Source organism: Manis javanica, chromosome 10, assembly GCF_040802235.1.
Source record: "Manis javanica isolate MJ-LG chromosome 10, MJ_LKY, whole genome shotgun sequence".
NCBI classification, from domain to species: domain Eukaryota; kingdom Metazoa; phylum Chordata; class Mammalia; order Pholidota; family Manidae; genus Manis; species Manis javanica.
This window is the reverse complement of record NC_133165.1, coordinates 119,157,064-119,174,622: the sequence shown is the minus strand read 5'-3', so window position 1 is coordinate 119,174,622 and position 17,559 is coordinate 119,157,064. Positions and strand designations below refer to the sequence as shown.

At 54.8% G+C, this 17,559-nt stretch overlaps 1 protein-coding gene across 9 annotated transcripts in view; it reads right to left on the bottom strand.

The window, feature by feature from the left end:
- The window catches only part of SHANK3 (SH3 and multiple ankyrin repeat domains 3), a 47,775-nt gene that overhangs the window by 21,951 nt on the left and 8,265 nt on the right, over positions 1 to 17,559 (bottom strand). For all 9 annotated transcript variants that reach the window (XR_012121700.1, XM_037006631.2, XM_073214124.1 and 6 more), the window contains exons 11-18: positions 12,444 to 12,717; positions 9,506 to 9,708; positions 8,287 to 8,400; positions 3,246 to 3,321; positions 2,873 to 2,955; positions 2,334 to 2,458; positions 2,110 to 2,242; positions 1,183 to 1,263 (exon numbers count right to left, since the gene is read on the bottom strand). Coding sequence is in view for 8 of the 9 variants with exons in the window: in XM_037006631.2 (XP_036862526.2) it covers positions 1,183 to 1,263; positions 2,110 to 2,242; positions 2,334 to 2,458; positions 2,873 to 2,955; positions 3,246 to 3,321; positions 8,287 to 8,400; positions 9,506 to 9,708; positions 12,444 to 12,717 (1,089 nt within the window). In the remaining variant the exon portion in view is untranslated. The remainder of the gene's footprint in view (positions 1 to 1,182; positions 1,264 to 2,109; positions 2,243 to 2,333; positions 2,459 to 2,872; positions 2,956 to 3,245; positions 3,322 to 8,286; positions 8,401 to 9,505; positions 9,709 to 12,443; positions 12,718 to 17,559) is intronic.

Below are 17,559 nucleotides of genomic sequence, written 5' to 3'. Positions count from 1 at the left end.
TCTTGGCTCTGTGTGGCCATCAGAATTCTGAGCCCTTGCCCTTAGGATCTACAGCCTGTCCCAAGCCCTCACGGACTAGGTAGCCGACAGTCTCCTCTCATTCTCTTGGCTCTGATTTCTCTCTTCCTTTCTGAGGCCTGGGGAATTCCCCTTTGTTTGTTTTGAGTTAGCTGTGTGCTTTTTAAGTTTTATTTTATTCAGAGTACTTATGGTGAAGGGAAAATCCCGGCCGTGTCGGCCCAGTCTGTCTTGGCTGTTCTCCACACTCAGCTGAACTCCAGTCAAGAGCACCTGGGCTCAGCCCGTGGCCAGGACGAGGTCAAGGCTCTGTCCACGAGTAAGGTCAGGAGTAATTTGGGGGTACAGGTAAGGGTTCCATACCTAGGGCAGAACCCTGCTTGGAGTTGGGGCTAGGACTCAGTCCAGAACCAGGATCAGTTCTCTTCCTATGGCCAAGACCGGGTCAGAGCTCAGCCTAGGACCAGAGTCAGGGTTCATTCTATGGCTGCAGCCAGAGCAAAGTCTGGGATTAAGACTGGGTTTGGATTACAGAAAAATAGAACAGTTACCAGTCACGTGTATCGGGACATGCCATGAGGATGCTGATGGCCACGTGTGTCAGGACATGGTCACCTATATCTGGACATGCCACCACGGGGGTATCGGTAGTCACCCTGGGACCATGACCAAAAACCCCAACACACCCGCTTGCCTCCCACAGCCCTCGAAGGCCTATCCCTTCCTCATACACGTCATGTTCACACAGCCCTGTGAGGTCAGCAGCTCGACGGAAGCGTCCCTGCCTGACCAGTGGGTTGCTGAGAAGGCAAAATGAACATGAAGGTCACATCGCTGGTTTCCAGCAGAGCCAGAAGCAGCATCCGGGGCCCTGACCCGGCCCTTCTCCCACTTAGGTGGATGGAAGGCGTGAAGGCAGACTGGAGATGTGGACAGCCAGAGCAGCACGTGCAGGCAGACACACCACGGCCAGGACCGCCAGCCCTCGGTTCATCACTGCCCCCCTCCTCACCCCACAGACCCCCAACCACTCCACAGCCGCCCATTCACCTCTGGCCTGCTCATATGCCCCTGCCTGCCTCCCTCCGATGCCTCTGCTTGGCCGCGGCCCCTATTCCCTCCACCTGGCCGCCCACCCCCAGGCCGCCCAACCCTGCAGCTCACCAAGCTCCTCAAGCTCCGCTGTCATGGACTTGGAGCGCAGAGTCAACGTGGTACTGGGGGCCCTCTTGGGTGGCGGCGGGGCTGCAAAGAAGAGGGAGGCCTTGGACCTCCTGTCTCGCAGTGGGCAGCGCGGCGCGGCCAGGTGCAGATGCCACTTGCGCTCCACCGCCTGGATCTCCTCGTACTCCCGTGAGGATGAGTCGCACTGCGCCAGGATCTTGTTCAGACTGCGACTCGATGCAAACTTCTTCATGGCGCTGGGCGCTCAGGGGGTATGAGGGCCAGGCTGGGCAACGGGGCCTCGGTTGGCAAGGACCCCAGTGGGGGCCCAGAGTGGCCAGACCCAGCCTGGAGTGCCCGCCCTGCAGGCTCCGATGGCTGTGCGAGGGGCACTAGAGCCATGAGGTGGGGGCTGGGAGGGGCCCCCCGGCAGGATCCTGCTGCTCTGGGCCCCCACGCCCCGGAGGCCACTGTCCCTCGCGGCCAGGGTGTGGCCAGCCAAGCCGGGGCCTGGGCTGGGCCAGGAAAGCGCGACGTCGCGGGGAGAAGACGCTTCCTCTCCCCTCAGGTGCCGCCTCCCCCTCCCCTCCACAATAAGCGCAGCGCAGCGTCAACCTCACAGTTGCCATGGCAACCCCGGCCTCCAGGCAGCTGCCGGCAGCTTCGCGGGGAGGGCTCTTCCAGCCAGGGGCTGGGGAAGCCAGGAAGGAGGGGGCGGGGAGCTGGGGGTTAACCCGGGGTCAGGGGTCACAGGACGGGCCAGGGGCACTGGGGCTGGGAGGTGCCCAGTCCATGAACGTGCCCATGGCACCTGGGTCAGGCTTCTAATGGCAGCAGTTGGGTCGGGGGCTGAGGAGAGGAACGTGGGCCTGGGGTCAAAGATGTAAGGTCAGGGGCCAGAGGGGCATCTGTAGCCTGCACCCTCACCTCTGCGCCGAGCCCCATCTTCTTCAGGCTTCCTTGTTACCGACACAACCTTCATGACGAGGCGGTTCCCACCCTGGCGGATCAGAGCCACCACCTGCTTGTGTCCGACCTTCACCACGTTCACCCCGTTCACCTGGGACAGACAGGGAGTGGGCAGGCAGTGCCGGTGCGTCCTCAAGGCCCCGAGGCCCACACACCTGCCTGCCAGGTAAGGGCAGCCTCACCTCGATGAGGAAGTCTCCCGTGCGCAGCCCGGCCCTCCAGGCCACGCCCTCCACGTCCACGGACTCGAGATACTGCAGCGCAGGGAAGGCTGGTGTGGGTGTGAACTCCTCGATGGGGGTCTCTGCTGCAGGGGCACGGGGTTGGGCAGGGGGTAGTCAGGGCGGTGCTCCACCTCACGGTCCAGGTGGGAGCGCCACACAGCCACCTCCCGAGTGGTGATGGCCAGAGCAGAGTGACCCAGGGCTGGACAGGGATGAGGGACACAGCCTCTGAGCAATTCCCACTGAGCCCACTAAAAGGCCGCACTCCTCTAGACACACTACAGCAGAGAAGTCTCTGCGGGGAGGGAGGGAATCGCTGCCTCATATGGAGACATCCCAAACCAGGGTAGTCACAGCAGAAGCGAGGCAGGGGGACAGGGCAAGGCTGGGGTAGGGAGGAGGGTGGGGGAGCAGAGGCGAGCCACACAGGACGCCCTGAGCAGTGTGTAGCCCCTGCCAGCCTGCCAGGCCTGACCCCCACACACTCCCTACGTTACCTTTGGCCCCCCGGAGCACGAAACCAAAGCCCTCATGGTCCCGTTTCTGCAGAACGGCCACCTTGTCGTCGATGACGTAATCACTGGTGGATGAAAGCAAGGACGGTGAGGAGAACCCCGCCAAGTAGCAGGGCTAGGAGGCTGGCCGCCATGTGTGCCCATACAGGGTCCCACAGGCATAGCCCACCCCTGGGAGCTGCCCTTGGACTAACCAAGGAAGGCAGAAGACAGGTGTGCTGGGCACCACCTCTCCCTCCTCTGACCTCTTTATCCCCAGGAACCCTCGACCAGCTCTTGGCCTCCCTCCACATCTCATGTCCCACCTACATGCATGCCCACCGTTGCCCACCTGCCCACTTGCCCCTGCCTATACCTGTGTGAAGTGAGACTGTCGTAGGAGCCCACTGTGTAGTGGCGGAAAAGTCGCTTCGTCCGGTCCTCCCGGGTTTCTGAGGGGAGTTTCAGGAGCTGATGTCCTCCAAGTGGCCTGAACTGCCCCTCAACCATGCTGGCCACCAGCCTCTGCCTATACACCCCTTGCCTGGCTGTGCCCAAATGGTAGTGGGGGCCCAAATCCTGGGGTCCTGGGCCTCGAGTCCTTCAGGTAAAAAGACTGAGGGGACCTTGTGGGAAACTGGCCTCAAGGGGATCAGGGTCCAGAACAGGGCAGGAGCTGTGACTCCCACACTGCTGCAGACTGGACAAGCCAGGGCCATCCACAGAGCTAAGAGCAGAGATGTTATGCATGTGTGTGCGTGTAATCCAGTCACGGGCACTGACATGGAAGCAGCACTGTCTTCACTGAATCCCTCACAGAAGCCCACTGCTGCTCAACCTCATGGGTTCCCTTGCTCCAAACCCCACCTGATTCTGCCCACCCGCCCCTCACCCCTTCACTCCTTCCCCTCTTCCGTTCCTTAATCCTCCTGGCTTTTTCCCTGGGAAGCTTTGTTCCCTTCTGTGTTCTTGACCTCAGGGTCCCTCCCAGCCATGGCAGAGCTGGCCAGCCATCTGCCTGCTGCCCCGCCCTTCCTGCAAGCCTGCAGGTTCCAATCCACACCTTCAGTCACAACCCTCCCTGCTCCAGGCTCACTCCTCCCACCCACAGGGCAGCGGGAGCTGATTCCCCTGCCTCTGGCCTCCCAGCACCTGTCTCCAGCTCACCAGGACCCTAGAAGTCCCTGAGGATGACTCCACTACCACTTCTCATTTCATCCACAGCGCCTTCCTCATTCCTTATCATTTTAACATTTCTCAAGATAAACATATTCATTCAACAAATATTTATTGAGCTCCTACTATGTGCTAGGTACTGTTTGTTTTAGGCTTTAAGAATACAGCAGAGAAGCAGGAGAGGGTACAGGGAGACTCTGAAGTTCTAGGGTGGTCACAGGAAGGCCTCATCAGGAAGGGAGAGCTGAGCAAAGGCACCGGGATGCGAGGCAGCAGCCTGTGGATTACGTGGGTAGAGGGCTTTCTGAAGCAGGGACACTCAGGGCACAGTCCACATGGCAGACATCGGCTTGGGGTGTTCAAGGGACATTGAGCAGCCTGTGCAGCTGGAACAGAGGGCACGAGAGCGGTAGGAAATGAGATGGGAGAGGGCACCTACGATTTCCAGTGGCCTGTCTCCTCTACTGACTGTGAGCCCCTCTGGGTAAGGACCACATCTCGCCTGTTTCTGTGGTCCCAGCACGGGGCATGGCACCTGGCATACAACAGGTGGTGCTCCAAATGCTCACTGGAAGGGTAGATGGTGGACAGGTGGATGGATATAAGAGGGAAGGAAGGAACAAGAAACAGACACAAGGATGCATAAAAAGGTAAATGAATATGTAAGTGGATGGAGGGAAAGGGAGAAGGGCAGCGGTAGACAGGTCAATGGGTAACAGGTAAATGGACTGATAGATGGACTGGGTGGGTGCATGGAAAGGAGACAGACTGGTGAATTGATGGATCAATAGATGGATAGATGGCAGGATGGGTGGGTGAGTCAGAGGATAGATGGCCGTAAGACTAGATGAAGCAGTGGCCAGATGGAAAGAAGAAAAGAGTTCCTATTAATAGCAGAAGATACAGATGTCAGAGAAGTATTGGTCTAGATTCCAGGACCCTGCCACTAACTTGTGTGACTCTCAGTACATCAACAGTCCCCTTAGAGAAACGGAAAACTCACCCTAGAGGACCCCAGGTTCTGATGGCCTACAATTTTATCAGTCAGGCACCCTCCCAAGCCCTTACCTGCTCTCTTCTCTCTCCTCCCTATACGTTGCCCATCCAGATGGGGACCCTCTGTAAGGCACTGAACCGCCCTCCCGCCATTCCCAAGCCAGAGCAGGCCAGGCCTCATCATTGTCAGGTGGGCATCACACCCCTCCTTGCCCCTACAGCACCCTTCTACACACTGACCCACCTTCAGAAACCGTCATGGCACCTGCATGCAGAAGGACCACCCCCTAATTCCACAGTTCACCAGCCTCTGTTTTTAGGTTTTGTCAACTGAACAGACTGTATTTATTACATAACGCAAATTCATTTTCCAGTTTTATTAACCAGACACATAAAAGCCAGCTGAAGTGAGAAATACAACATGACCTCCCGAGTACGGGAAAGAAAGGGAGGACAGGCATGGGGGGGAAGGTGGGGGGCAGCCGGGCCAGAGCACAGCCTTCCTGGCGCCCTACAAAGCAGCCTCCAGAACGCATGGGCTCCTCTGCACCCCCCACAGCTATCGTGCCTGCGACTGCTCCCTTCACCCCTCCTGTCCAGACAGGTGCTGGGGGGGGGCGTGCCATCACCTGACCCTGGGCAGCAGCCTGGCCCACACATGCTCACACAGTGTCCCCTCTCTGGCCTCCAAGTCCCTCTCTCTCCCCACTCCAGCCTCGGAAACAGATCTTTCTTTGGGTCTGGGCCTGTTGGAAACAGGTTCCCTCCCATTCCTGGGCTGCGCTATGGCCTCTGGCAGAACTCAGCCCCTGGTCCCAGACCAGAGCCTGCCCAGAGCCGGTGGGCCAGCATGCAGGTGAACACAGAGGTTCCTCCCACCTCCTCCTGCAAGCAGCCTCTGCAGGCCTCTCTCCCTCTGCCCACTAATGAAATGCTCTGGCCCACCCAGGTACTTCTGATACTCTTTCAGGTGACAAACCCCAGTGCCATCCCCATCTAGGCCCTGCAACCGCCTGGAGCCGACATCTGCCTCACCAGGTTACTCTGTGCGCGCACTTCCCTGTCTCCACGGCCAAGCCCACCCCTGACTCTCCCTCTCTACCTCCTGGCTCTACCCTGCCTAGTCCTTCACCTTAACCCTAAACGACCTGCACGATCAAGACATCGCCCTGGGACTCCTCCTGCGGCACTGCCTTGAACTTTAGTCCCACCACCCTCCACCTGGTCCCACAGCCACCTGACTGGTCTCACGCTCCCCACTCCAGCCCTGCCACCCCTCACTGCACTGTACACACAGGTGTCACTCACCCAAAGCCCAGGAACTGTGGTGGCTGCAGCCCACTGCCTGTGTCACAGACAAGATCCTGCCCCTTGGGCCATGAGAACTGGACAACTGTCCCTACTTCCTAGACCTGCTGGGATGAGTTAGTGCATTCTTGTATGTAAAAGTGCTTAAAAATGTGCCAAGCAGCCTGACACTGTGAGCACGCTAGGTGCCAGCACGTGTAGGTCTAGAATGTCACACCACACTCCAGCAAACAGGCTCTGCCCTCAACCCCACCAGCCAATCACCTAGGACTCCTAGTTGTCCTTCAAGGCTCAGCTCAAACTTGCCTCTGCTTCGCAACCCTCTCTGACCCCTTCAGGACCATCCAGGGAGCTACCGTGTGCCCACATTTTCATTATAGCCTTGCACTAACTGCGGTAACCACCATGCCTGCCTTTCCTCCCAGGCAGGAAACCATCCTCTGTGATCCCAGCACCCAACACAGGGTCTGTCCTCAATCAAGCATTTACTATCCTCAAATTCCAACTCTGATCCAGACCTCCCTCCCTTCCTCCCCAGCTTCAGACTCAGGTCCTCTGCCCCTGGATCCACACAATTCTCAAACCAGAACCTTCTTTGCCCACCCCATGGGGGAGCACAAGATCCAGTCTACTTAACAGGTCTGGAAACCTGTTCTTCCCCTGCCCTGCCCGGCTGGCACCAGAGCCCAGGCCTCTGAAATCATCCCCAACCTGGACACACTGCCCTACCTACCCTCCACAGGCAGATGAGAGGGGGGCATCTCCCTTCTGTGCTGCCAGCCACCTCCAGGAGAGCCCTCTGAGTGAGGTGAGGAACGGCCAAGCAAAGGAGTAAAGCCGTCTGCTCAGGAGCAGGTCAGCGGCCACACTCCTGCCTCCCCTGGCCTCTGACACCCTGCTTACAGAGCAGGTGTCCAGGCCACGGGGGGCGGGCAGCCCAGGGCAAAGGATCACAGAAAGCCTGGACCTTCATGTGCAGAGGGAGGAACATGTACAGCTTGGTCCAGACACATCACTGGGACCACCAATGGCCACCAGTCAGGAGGGCTCTCTTGCCCACCAGCGATCCAAGCCAGAAATAACACTTGTGCATCTGGGGGTCTCCTTACAAGGACTGACTCTAGAGTAGTCCCTGCAAGGGTATATCCCAGACACACAGCCAACCATGGCCTGGGAGCCTCAAAAGAGCCAGCTCCTCCTTTCCATGGGCAGGACCACCTCAGACCCCAACACCCAGAGTGGCCCTTCCTGGGTACCCAGGCTGTCAGCAGGATCAGACCAAGACTGCTCGCCCTTCTTCCCGGCCCGCGGAGTTCCAGCCTTCACGCTCACATCCTCCTTGCAGGCTGAGGACGCAGCCATCCCCCACCTGCTGCCCTCTGACCATCCTGGCCCCAGGATACCCACGACAGCCCCTCTGGGCCCAGCTGGCCTCATTTCCTCTTGGCTGGTTCAGGCCTCTGTGCACTGCCCACTCGGACAATCTGTCTACTTTGGAAAGGCGCCTCTTTTCTCACACTGACCTCTTTACTTGTCTGCCAGCCATATAGGAATCTCACACTTCGAACACCCAGTATTTCTGTGATGACAGTGTTGTGGGGGATTATGGGCACTGGGAGCCACATGCAGGACCACAGACTAACTGTGGTCATACATGCACGTCCCACGGGCACATCACACGTGTCTCCACTGCTGTGAAGCATCCAGTCACACACATCTGCTCAGAAGTAGATGTGGAGTGTGTGCAGCTGTGTGTCTGTGTGTACAACTTTGCATCCACTCCAAACGTGTGTTTGAGTTTACTCTAGTTTTTTCTCTGTGAATATCCAAGTGCATTTAGCTTCAAGCAAGACCAAAAGGTAGCTGGAAGTAGGAAAGCAAGACCCAGAGGGAGAACCAAAGGGAAGCAAGACCCAGGAGATGTGGGGGTCACTTACCATGTCGTGTGTCATACTGTCTCATCTGCACCTCCTCCACGCAGTCGGCCGGGAACCAGCCCGTGCGGCCTTTCACAGTCCCCTCCCAGAAACCGCCCTCCCCAATGCTGAGCACTGGAGGGACAGAAGCCAGACAGGCTGTCAGGTGACAGGGTAACATGGTAGCAGGAAGCCCATCTCCACACCCCACCATCCCCACCACCTCAGGCTGAGATTCTGCCCACCCGCCCCTCACCCCTTCACTCCTTCCCCTCTTCCCTTCCTTAATCCTCCTGGCTTTTTCCCTGGGAAGATTTTGGGATCCACACAGAAGAGAGAAACAGACAGATGTGCACAGCACCAGATGGGCATGTGGGGGACAGGGGCAGAGGCAGGGCCACAGTCCTGCTCCTGCCCTCCCAGCTGACCCCTCTCCTCCCACCTCCTGAACCAACCCCCATACTTGCTATGTAGCCCAACCCAGGGGTCACTGCCAAGAGCTCAGGGTCACTGTGCTGTGGCTGGGGGATCAGCCACAAGATGGACCAAGAAAGGGTGACCCTTAACTGTTTCTTCCTCGGGTTCCCATGGACACAGGGCACCCATGAGGACAGGATCCCAATGAAGACAGAGATCCTCATAATGAGAGGAGTTTCATGGCACAGGATCCTATCAGAATACAGCCCTGGTAACAGAAACCCTCATGACACACAAGACAGCCACATAACAGGCATAGACATCACCTACAATGGCCCAAAGGCCCACATATTGCAAGGATTTCCACAGAAGAAATCCCAGAAGTGACACAAGAACCCCGTAATTCGATGCTCTTTAATGGGATAGGGTCCTTCAAAATCACACAGAACCCCAATGAACCCCAATGACACTAGTCCCCATCACGACACAGAAACACCCCCATGAAGAGCGGAGCCTCTGGTGACACAGAAAACCCAGTGACAGAGGAATGCTGGGGGCCCACACGACAGGAACCCCGTAAAGGCAGACACCCCTCCCTGACACAGAGCCCTTCACAGTGATACACGGAATCCCTGGTGGCAGATGCATCCCATAATGACCACAGAGGCTCAGAGTTCCCAGGGAAACCTCCAGCGGTAGAGACCCCCAAAATGGCATCAGCCCCTCTGGATGGTGCAGCACCCTGGCCGTGCCTCCCAGAGGGGCGCTCGCCAGCCCCAGGAGGCCCCGCGCCCCCCGCGACCCCGCCCCCGGCGCCCCTCACCCTTCACGGCCTCGCCGCGGTGCAGCGGGATCTCGCCCTCGCCCTGCGGGCTGTGCGCCTTCACCGCGATGAACTTGCGGCCGGGGACGGCGCTGTAAAGTTTCCGCTTCGGGCCCCGGGGCGGCGGCGCGGGGGGCGCGGGGGGCGCCGGACCGGGACCGGGCGCGGGGCCCGGGCCGCCGGGGCCGCCGGGCCCGCTCGGGCTGTAGACGAACACGTAGGTGACGGACGCGATGCCGGGGGGCAGCGGGCACGCGAAGCCGGCGCCCGGGGCCTCCATGGCGCGCGGCCCGGCCCCGCCGCCGGCTTCACCGCAGCCGCCGCCGCAGCGCCCGCCGCCCGCCGCCCGCCGCCGCCGCCGCCCGCCCGCCCGCCGGGGGCCCGGCCCGGGGCCGCTCCATGGGCCGCGCCGCCGCGCCCGGCCCGCTCCCGCCAGCGCAGAGCCGCGCCCGCTCAGGGCTCGGGGGCCGCGGGGCTGCGCTCCCGGGCGCGCCGGGCTCGCTCCATGCCGCGGCCGCTCCGCGCGCCCCGCCCCCCCGCGCCCGGCTCCTCCCTCTGCGGGCGGCGGCGGCCAGCCCCGCCCCCCCGCTCCCCCGGGCCTCCGCGCGGGAGGGCGGCGAAAGGGGTCGGGCCGAGCCAGTGGCGCTGGGGGCTTCAGGGTCACGGTCGGGCGCGCTCCGCCCGGGCCTTGGCCTCGCCACACCCTGACCGCCGGCCAGCGCTGGACGCGTGAATGCCCCTCCGGCCCTGTGTCCTCACACCTGCCCCGGATGCCCATGCCCACTCCGTGCTGACCACCTTCCCGGGACCGCTCCCCCAGCCTGGGCACTTCCTCCACCTTTGCCTGCTCGAAAGCGGCCGTGGCTCCCAAGTACCTAGGCAGACCAGACCAACACTCCCGGGCCAAGCTCCCTGGGACCTGGGAGTCAGCTACACCAGTCACGAGGTTGGGTACCTCCTGCCCCTCCTCCGGGCCCTTCACAGTGCTGTTCCCAGCACCTCAACTCTTCTAATCCTGCTCCTCCGGCCAGTTACTAAGTTAATGTCTCTCTGCTCTAAACCCACCTTTTTCTGCCCTGCTCTGTGATGCTGGCGAGGGCTCTGCCACATTTGGTGGGCGGGAGGGCTGGGCAGCTAGAGGCTCCATGCCAGGCTCTACCAAAAGGGCACTAGGGGGCGCTACCACCTCCCTCCACACCTTCCCAGTCACAGCTCCAATGCCACGTTCTCTCCTTTGACCAAAGGTGATCACTCCCCTCCAGGCCCTCTCCCTCCATGGTACCCCAAACTTCCTCAGCCCCTCCTGGCAACTCACCAGAAGGCCCCCTTACCTGGATCACTGCCCACCCAACTGCTTCTTAACCCTAGGCCCCAGCTGTCAATGTGCTCTGAGACCTTTTGAATGCCTTGCTATTAGCTTCTACTGCATCTGGCACCCTAGGCACCTATTAAATGTTTGTAGAAAAATAATAATAATTCTACTGTCCCCACAGAGCAGTGTGCTGGAGCCCTGAGCATAGCAAGTCTTAATTTTCCGTTTGCTGAAAGGATGAATGAACATATGAAAAAATAAATGAAAGTAGGGCATCCACACAGCCCCAGCTGAAGAGCAACCCTTCTGGAAAACTGGAACACCCCAAAGTTTGTTCTCCTCACCACTGGGTCGTCTCACCCTTAGAAAATCCATGAGATATGCAAACGTTTTGGGGGAGAACTACAGTGGTTTGGGGTAGGACAGACAGCCTTAGACTCTGGGCAGAGACATGGAGAGAGAAAAGACATCGCAGAGCAAGGCTGCATGAGCAGGGACAATGGCGGAGGAAGAAATGGCTTTTATAAACATCTGCTGCACCCCAAGCCCTGTGCTGAACACTCAGGCTTAGAAAATTCGGGTCTACCTGGGGCCTCATAATGCTCTACTTCCTAGCTCTGTGACTTTGGACAAGTCACTTAGCCCACCTGAGCATCAGGACCCTGTCTGTAAAACGGTGTTAACAGAGCACAGCCTCATATGTGGTCAAGGTTAAGATGACACACACGTGCTGCTGAGTCGACCTGTCTGGAGTGAAAACCACTGTGACTGCTGTTTTCTCCCCCTGCTCATGGCTGGCTGTGGACCAGCACAATAGGGAAACTCCCCTCCACCTACCCAGGGCCTGGGAGGCGTCCCAAAGGAAACAGCGTGGGCAGGATTAGTCCTACCTTACTGTGAGAAACCCAGGCATAGAATGGTTAGCTGACCTGTCCAAGGCCCCACGTTGGCAAGTGCAAGGACAGCACTGGACCCCGAACATCTGATCTGCAGACCCAGTGCTCCCCCTTCCACTGCCCACTGTGTAGCTCACGAAGGCCAGCGGGGCTCCAGCCCAGGCTTTCTAAGTTCTTGGGGTGCCAAGTCACTCAAAGGTCCCTGGTTCTCAGGGTCCCTGCACTCACGGTCAGAAGTATAGGACTGGAGGGGTGGAGTAAAGACTGAGACTCCCCTTGGGGAGAGGGTAGGGGTCACCTATAGGTTTGGAGCCTTCATGGAGAAGCCCCATTCCCTAACCTCTCACCACATGCCACCCAGCCCTGTCTCCTCCCGGCCCTGCATCATCCCTGACACACAGGGACCTTTCTAAATCACAAGCCTGACCAGAACATCTCCCACAACATGCTCCCTCAGCTGCCCACTGTTCTCAGGACAAGTCTAGCTCCAACCAAGGATCAGCATCGGGGAGCCTGCCCCAGTCCACAGGATTTTACCTTCCTCCCTTCCCCATCCAGGGAGGCCCATCTGGGGGCCTGGGAGATCCCCAACCCCAAGCCTCAGCCCATTACTACACATCTACCAGGTTTCACTAGGCTTCTTCCTGCCTCCCCATGCTGGTTACTTCTGGTTTGGGTCCCAGCGCCCCACTCACCCAGGCCCTGCCAGGGCCTCCCAGCCCCCTCTTACCTGATCTTGCTCTGGCTGCTCCTGCCTGCTGCAGGGCCACCAACATCACTCTCTTGGTCACCATCCTGATCCCGATCTTTCTCCTCCTGCAGTCGCTGGAGCAGCAGCTGGTGGGGGAGGCTTCGCAGCGAGGGTCCAGGAGAAGCTGCGGGCTGCACCTCACCCTTCAGGTTGATGTCACTGGCTGAGCGCTGCAGGGGCCGAGGGGAGGCCAGGCCACTGGGGCCAGCCAGCCGCCGCCGCTTTGCATAGCTGGGGGTTTCCCTGAATGGCACTGGGGATGGGGGGGGGGGGCACAGGTGAGATGAGCAGCCAGATAGGGTGACCAGCTTGTACTGGTTTGCCCAGGATTTCCAGATTTCAAAACTAAAACGCTATGTCCCAGGAACTGTGTCAGTCCCAGGCAAACCAAGACAGTTAGCCACCCTATGACTGAAGCTACCATTGGGGGGCTACATCCAAAACTGCTTCTAACTCTAGCTTCAGGGATAGAAGCCTGCTCTTCCTGTCAGTGAAATGAGGTCTTGGGGAGCTCAGATCTGCTCTCAGAACTTCCCATTTCACAGGCTTCAGAAGAGACAGAACAGGCCATATGTGACAAATCTCACCAGACTACTGCTATACAAGACCATTTATAGTCGACTATGACGAGAGAGACTTTAAAGACCTTCTAGACCAGGGGTCGACAAATTTCTGTAAAGAATCAAATAGTAACTATGTCAGGCTTTGGCAAGCCATGATCTCTGTTGCAAGGGATCAGCACTGCCAAGGTAGCACAAAAACAGCCACAAACAATGTATAAGCAAATGGGTGTGGCTGAGTTCCAATAAAACTTTATTTAAAAAGCAGATGATGATTTTAAAAACATGATCCAACTATACACTATTTACAAAAGAATCACTTTCAATCCAAAGACACAAGCAGGTTTAAAATAAAAGGATAAAAGGAGATATTTTATGTAAATAGTAACCAGAAAATATCTAAGTAGCTGTATTAATATCTGACAAAACATTTAAAGATTAAAAATGTTACAAGAGACAGAAAAGGACATTGTATATTGACAAAAGTGTCAATTCATCAAATAAATTACCAATTATTAACATATATGCACCAAACAACAGAGCATCAAAATATATGAAACAAACATTGACACATTTAGATAAATAGACAGTTCTATAATTATATTTAAGCCTTCAATAGCCCACTCTCAGTAATGGGCAGAACATCTAGGGAGCAGATCAATAAAGTCATCAAAGACTTGAGCCAATTAGACCTAACAGATGTAACATATAGAACACTCCATAGAACAAAAGCAGAATACACATTATTCTTAAGTGCACATGGGACATTCTCCAGGATAGAGGAGAGGCCACAAAACAAGTCTCTATAAATTTTAAAAGACCGACATATTATGACGTAGGTTCTCCAATCACAACAGAATGAAGGTGGAAATCAAGAACAGAAAAAAACAGGAAAATTCAGAAATACATGAACATTAACACAATCTTATACAACCAAGGTGTCAAAATGAAAATCACAGGAAAAATTAGAAATCACTTTAAGAAATGAAAACAAAAATACAACACACCAAAACTTATCGGATGAAGCAAAAGCAGTACTAAGGAGACTAATTTATAGCTATAAGCCTACATTAAGGGATGGAGGTATCAGATCAATAGCCTAATTGCATATTTTAAGGAAATAGAAAAAGAGAAGCAAACGAAACCCAAACCCAACGCTAGCATAAGGGAGGAAATAATAAACATTAGACAGAGATAAATGAAACAGGGAATAGAAATACATAGAGAAACCAAAAGTTGTTTCTTTGAAAATATCAACAAAATTGACAAACTTTTTTCTAAATTAAGAAAAAAAAAAGAAGAGGGACACAAATATATCTAATCAGAGATGAAATTTCAGGCATTAATACTGACATTTTAGAATTAAAAAGGAATCTAAGATAACGCTTTGAATAATCATATGCCAACAAATTAGATAAGTTACCTGAGATGGACGAATCTCTGTAAAAACACAAATTCCTAGAACTCAAGGTGAAACAGAAAATCTCAACAGACCTATAACATGCTAAGAAATTGGATCAGTAGTCATGTCTCTCAACAAAGAAAAGTCCAAATCAGATAATATCACTAATGAATTCTACCAAATACTTAAAGAAAAATTAACACTAATTCTTCTCAAACTCTTCCACACAATAGAAGAGAAAGGCACACTTCCTAACTCATTCTATAAGCAAATAAAAAATGAGCAAAGTACTTGACAGTTCTTCAAATATATACAAACAGCCAATAAGCTCATGAAAAGATGCTTAACATCATTAGCCATTAGGGAAATGCAAATCAAAACGACAATGAGATACTACCTCACACACACTAGAATGGCTATAACCAAAAAAAAAAAAAATCCATAGTAACAAGTGTTGGCAAGGATTTGAGGAATTTAGAACCTTCATACATTACTGGTGGGAATGTAAAATTGTGTGAAGCAATTTGGCAGTTTTTCAGAAGTTAAATATAGAACTATCATACAAGCCAAATAACTGAAAACAGGTATTCAAATATATTTCACACATGTTCACAGCAGCAATATTGATAATAGCCAAAAGTAGAACAACCCAAGTATCCATCAAAGGATGAATGGATAAATAAAATGTCACACACACAAACAAAGGAGAAGGACTGAAGTAATGATATATCCAACAATATGGATGAAGTTCAAAAACATGCTGAGTGAAAGAAGTCAAACACCAAGGGTCACATATTGTATGATGCTATTTATATGAAATATCCAGAATAGGGAAATCCATACAGACAGAAAGTAAGTTTATAGTTGACAGGGCCTAAGGGAGAGGGAACACAGAGTAATTGCTTAATGTATATAGGGTTCCTCTTGGTGTGATGGAAATGTTTTAAAATTCAATAGAGTTGGTTGCATGACATTGTGAATGTATGAAATACCACTGAATTATTCAATGTAAAACAACTAATTTTAAGTGACTTGAATTTAATTTTAAGTGAAATTTAAGTCCTCAATTTTAAAACTTCAATTTAAAAACAAAAAAAGCAGACTGAGGACTGGATTTGGCCCATGAGGCATCATTTGCCAAACACTATTCTAGACAACTTTTACACAAAGTACGGGCCACACACCAGCAGCCTCTCCTTGAAGCTAGAGCTCATTAGAAATACAGAATCTCAGACTCCACCCAGACCCTGAGTCAGAATAGTCATTTAACAAGATTATGGGTGACTCAGATGCACACTGCAGTGTGAAAAGCACTTCCCCAGGACACTCTTCAAAAGCACCGTGGGACATCAGGTCCTGTGCATGAAGGACAGTAGGAAAGAAGGTGGACCAGAGGGTGGCCCAAGGAAGGCAAAGAGGAGGAGGCACAGGTGGCGGCTCCCAGGACGGGGCTCCTGCTTCGGGCCTGTCAGTCTTGAAGGGGCAGGTGGACCTGACCAGAGGCTGTGAGGTGTCATGCCCCCTGAAGTGTGACAGATCCCAGCCTCCCAGAACACTCCTTCAGGCTCCTTCTGGAGGAAGGGGAAGGAGGGTGGGTGGGCAGCTCCCTTTGGCTCCTCCTCCTCTGTGGGCAGGCCCCACCCAGCGTCCCCAAGCCATGGTGGGCCATAGCAACGTTCGATTGTCATTGAGGGAGAGTCCTTGGAGTGAATGTGTGCAGACGGAGTAGAGGTGACAAGGAGAGACCTCTGGATTGCCCAGGTCTGAAGACAGTCTCTGCTTTAACATACTCTGCCTCAGTTTTCTCCCCTGTAAAAAAGGACTGCCACTCACTAGGGTTTGTTGAGAGTAAATTCAGGTAACAGCTTATAGGAAATACTCATAAATACATGATCAGGCACACCCGGCTATGTCATCTGCATGAATGTGTGACACTGAGCAGGTGAGGCCTTGCAGCAGAGCCCATGACCACTTTGGGACCAACTGACTTGGATGCCTGCTCTGTACCTGGCTCAGCAGCAGCAAGTGAAGCCCAGCCAGGTGACACATCCTGTGTCAGTCAGACAGTAAGCCCTGATTCGGTGGCCCTGGGAACCCGAGCATCTGCCAACATCATAGAGATAAGGGGCAGCCAGGGCCTTCTTGACCCACAGCCTGGACTACATATCAGCCCTGGACCAAGGCCACCTGCCAGAGCTCAGATCCACAAAATCAAATCCCAAACGTGAGAAGAGGCAGGAAGGGGGCAAAAAAACAGTAAAAGACCCTATTTTACTCAAGAGACTGAGGCACAGAGGTCCCAAGCAGTTTCTCATGATCAGACAATCACAAGCAGACAAGAGAACCCCACACATCCACAAACCAGGGTTCTTGTAGGCTGATGACCAGCAAAACACTCACCAGCCCCAAGCAGACCCTAACTGAAACCCTCACTGGCTCAATTCTCCCCCAGCCAGACCTGGACCCCAGCCCTGCACCATGTCATTGGCTCCGTCACTCGTCCATCAAGTGCTCACCGGTGCCTCCCTGGGGCTGCTATAGCTGCCTGGGGTCTGCCTCCCTATCCCCTGACCCTGGTTGGATTCCAAGCCTCATTATGGGGAGGTCTGTTCAGGGGAGACTCTATAGAGGAAGGGTCCTTAAACATGAACTTGACCTTAACATTAACCTCAGTCCAAAATTCACCCCCAGCCCTCACTATAACCTCACATTAGAACCAAGACCCCTTTGCTGTCCACTGTCACTTTAAGCTTTTTGTAACATGGGGATACTACACATGGGGCAGAAAGGGGAGCTCAGGAGCTGTGTTCTAGAGAAAGCCATGGGCCAAACAGCCATCTAGGACAGAGAGGGTGCCAGGAAGGGAGCCCCCCTGAGGTCAGATGACTGGAGGGGGTGGCCTCTGGCCAGAAAATACTCTTTCCAAGAGTGGAGGCCCACCCTATCCTGCAGCCCCACACAGGAAGGACAGCAGGATTCCAAGACAGGTCCCACACCAGTGGGGCACTGGAGTGGGTGAGGACCTCCTGGGCTCTGATGTGACAGCCGTGCCCTGCCCTGCAGTTGAGACCAGATGGCACCTCCTGGTGTTCCTTCTGGGATGCTGAGTCACATGGATACTGGCTCCGCTCGA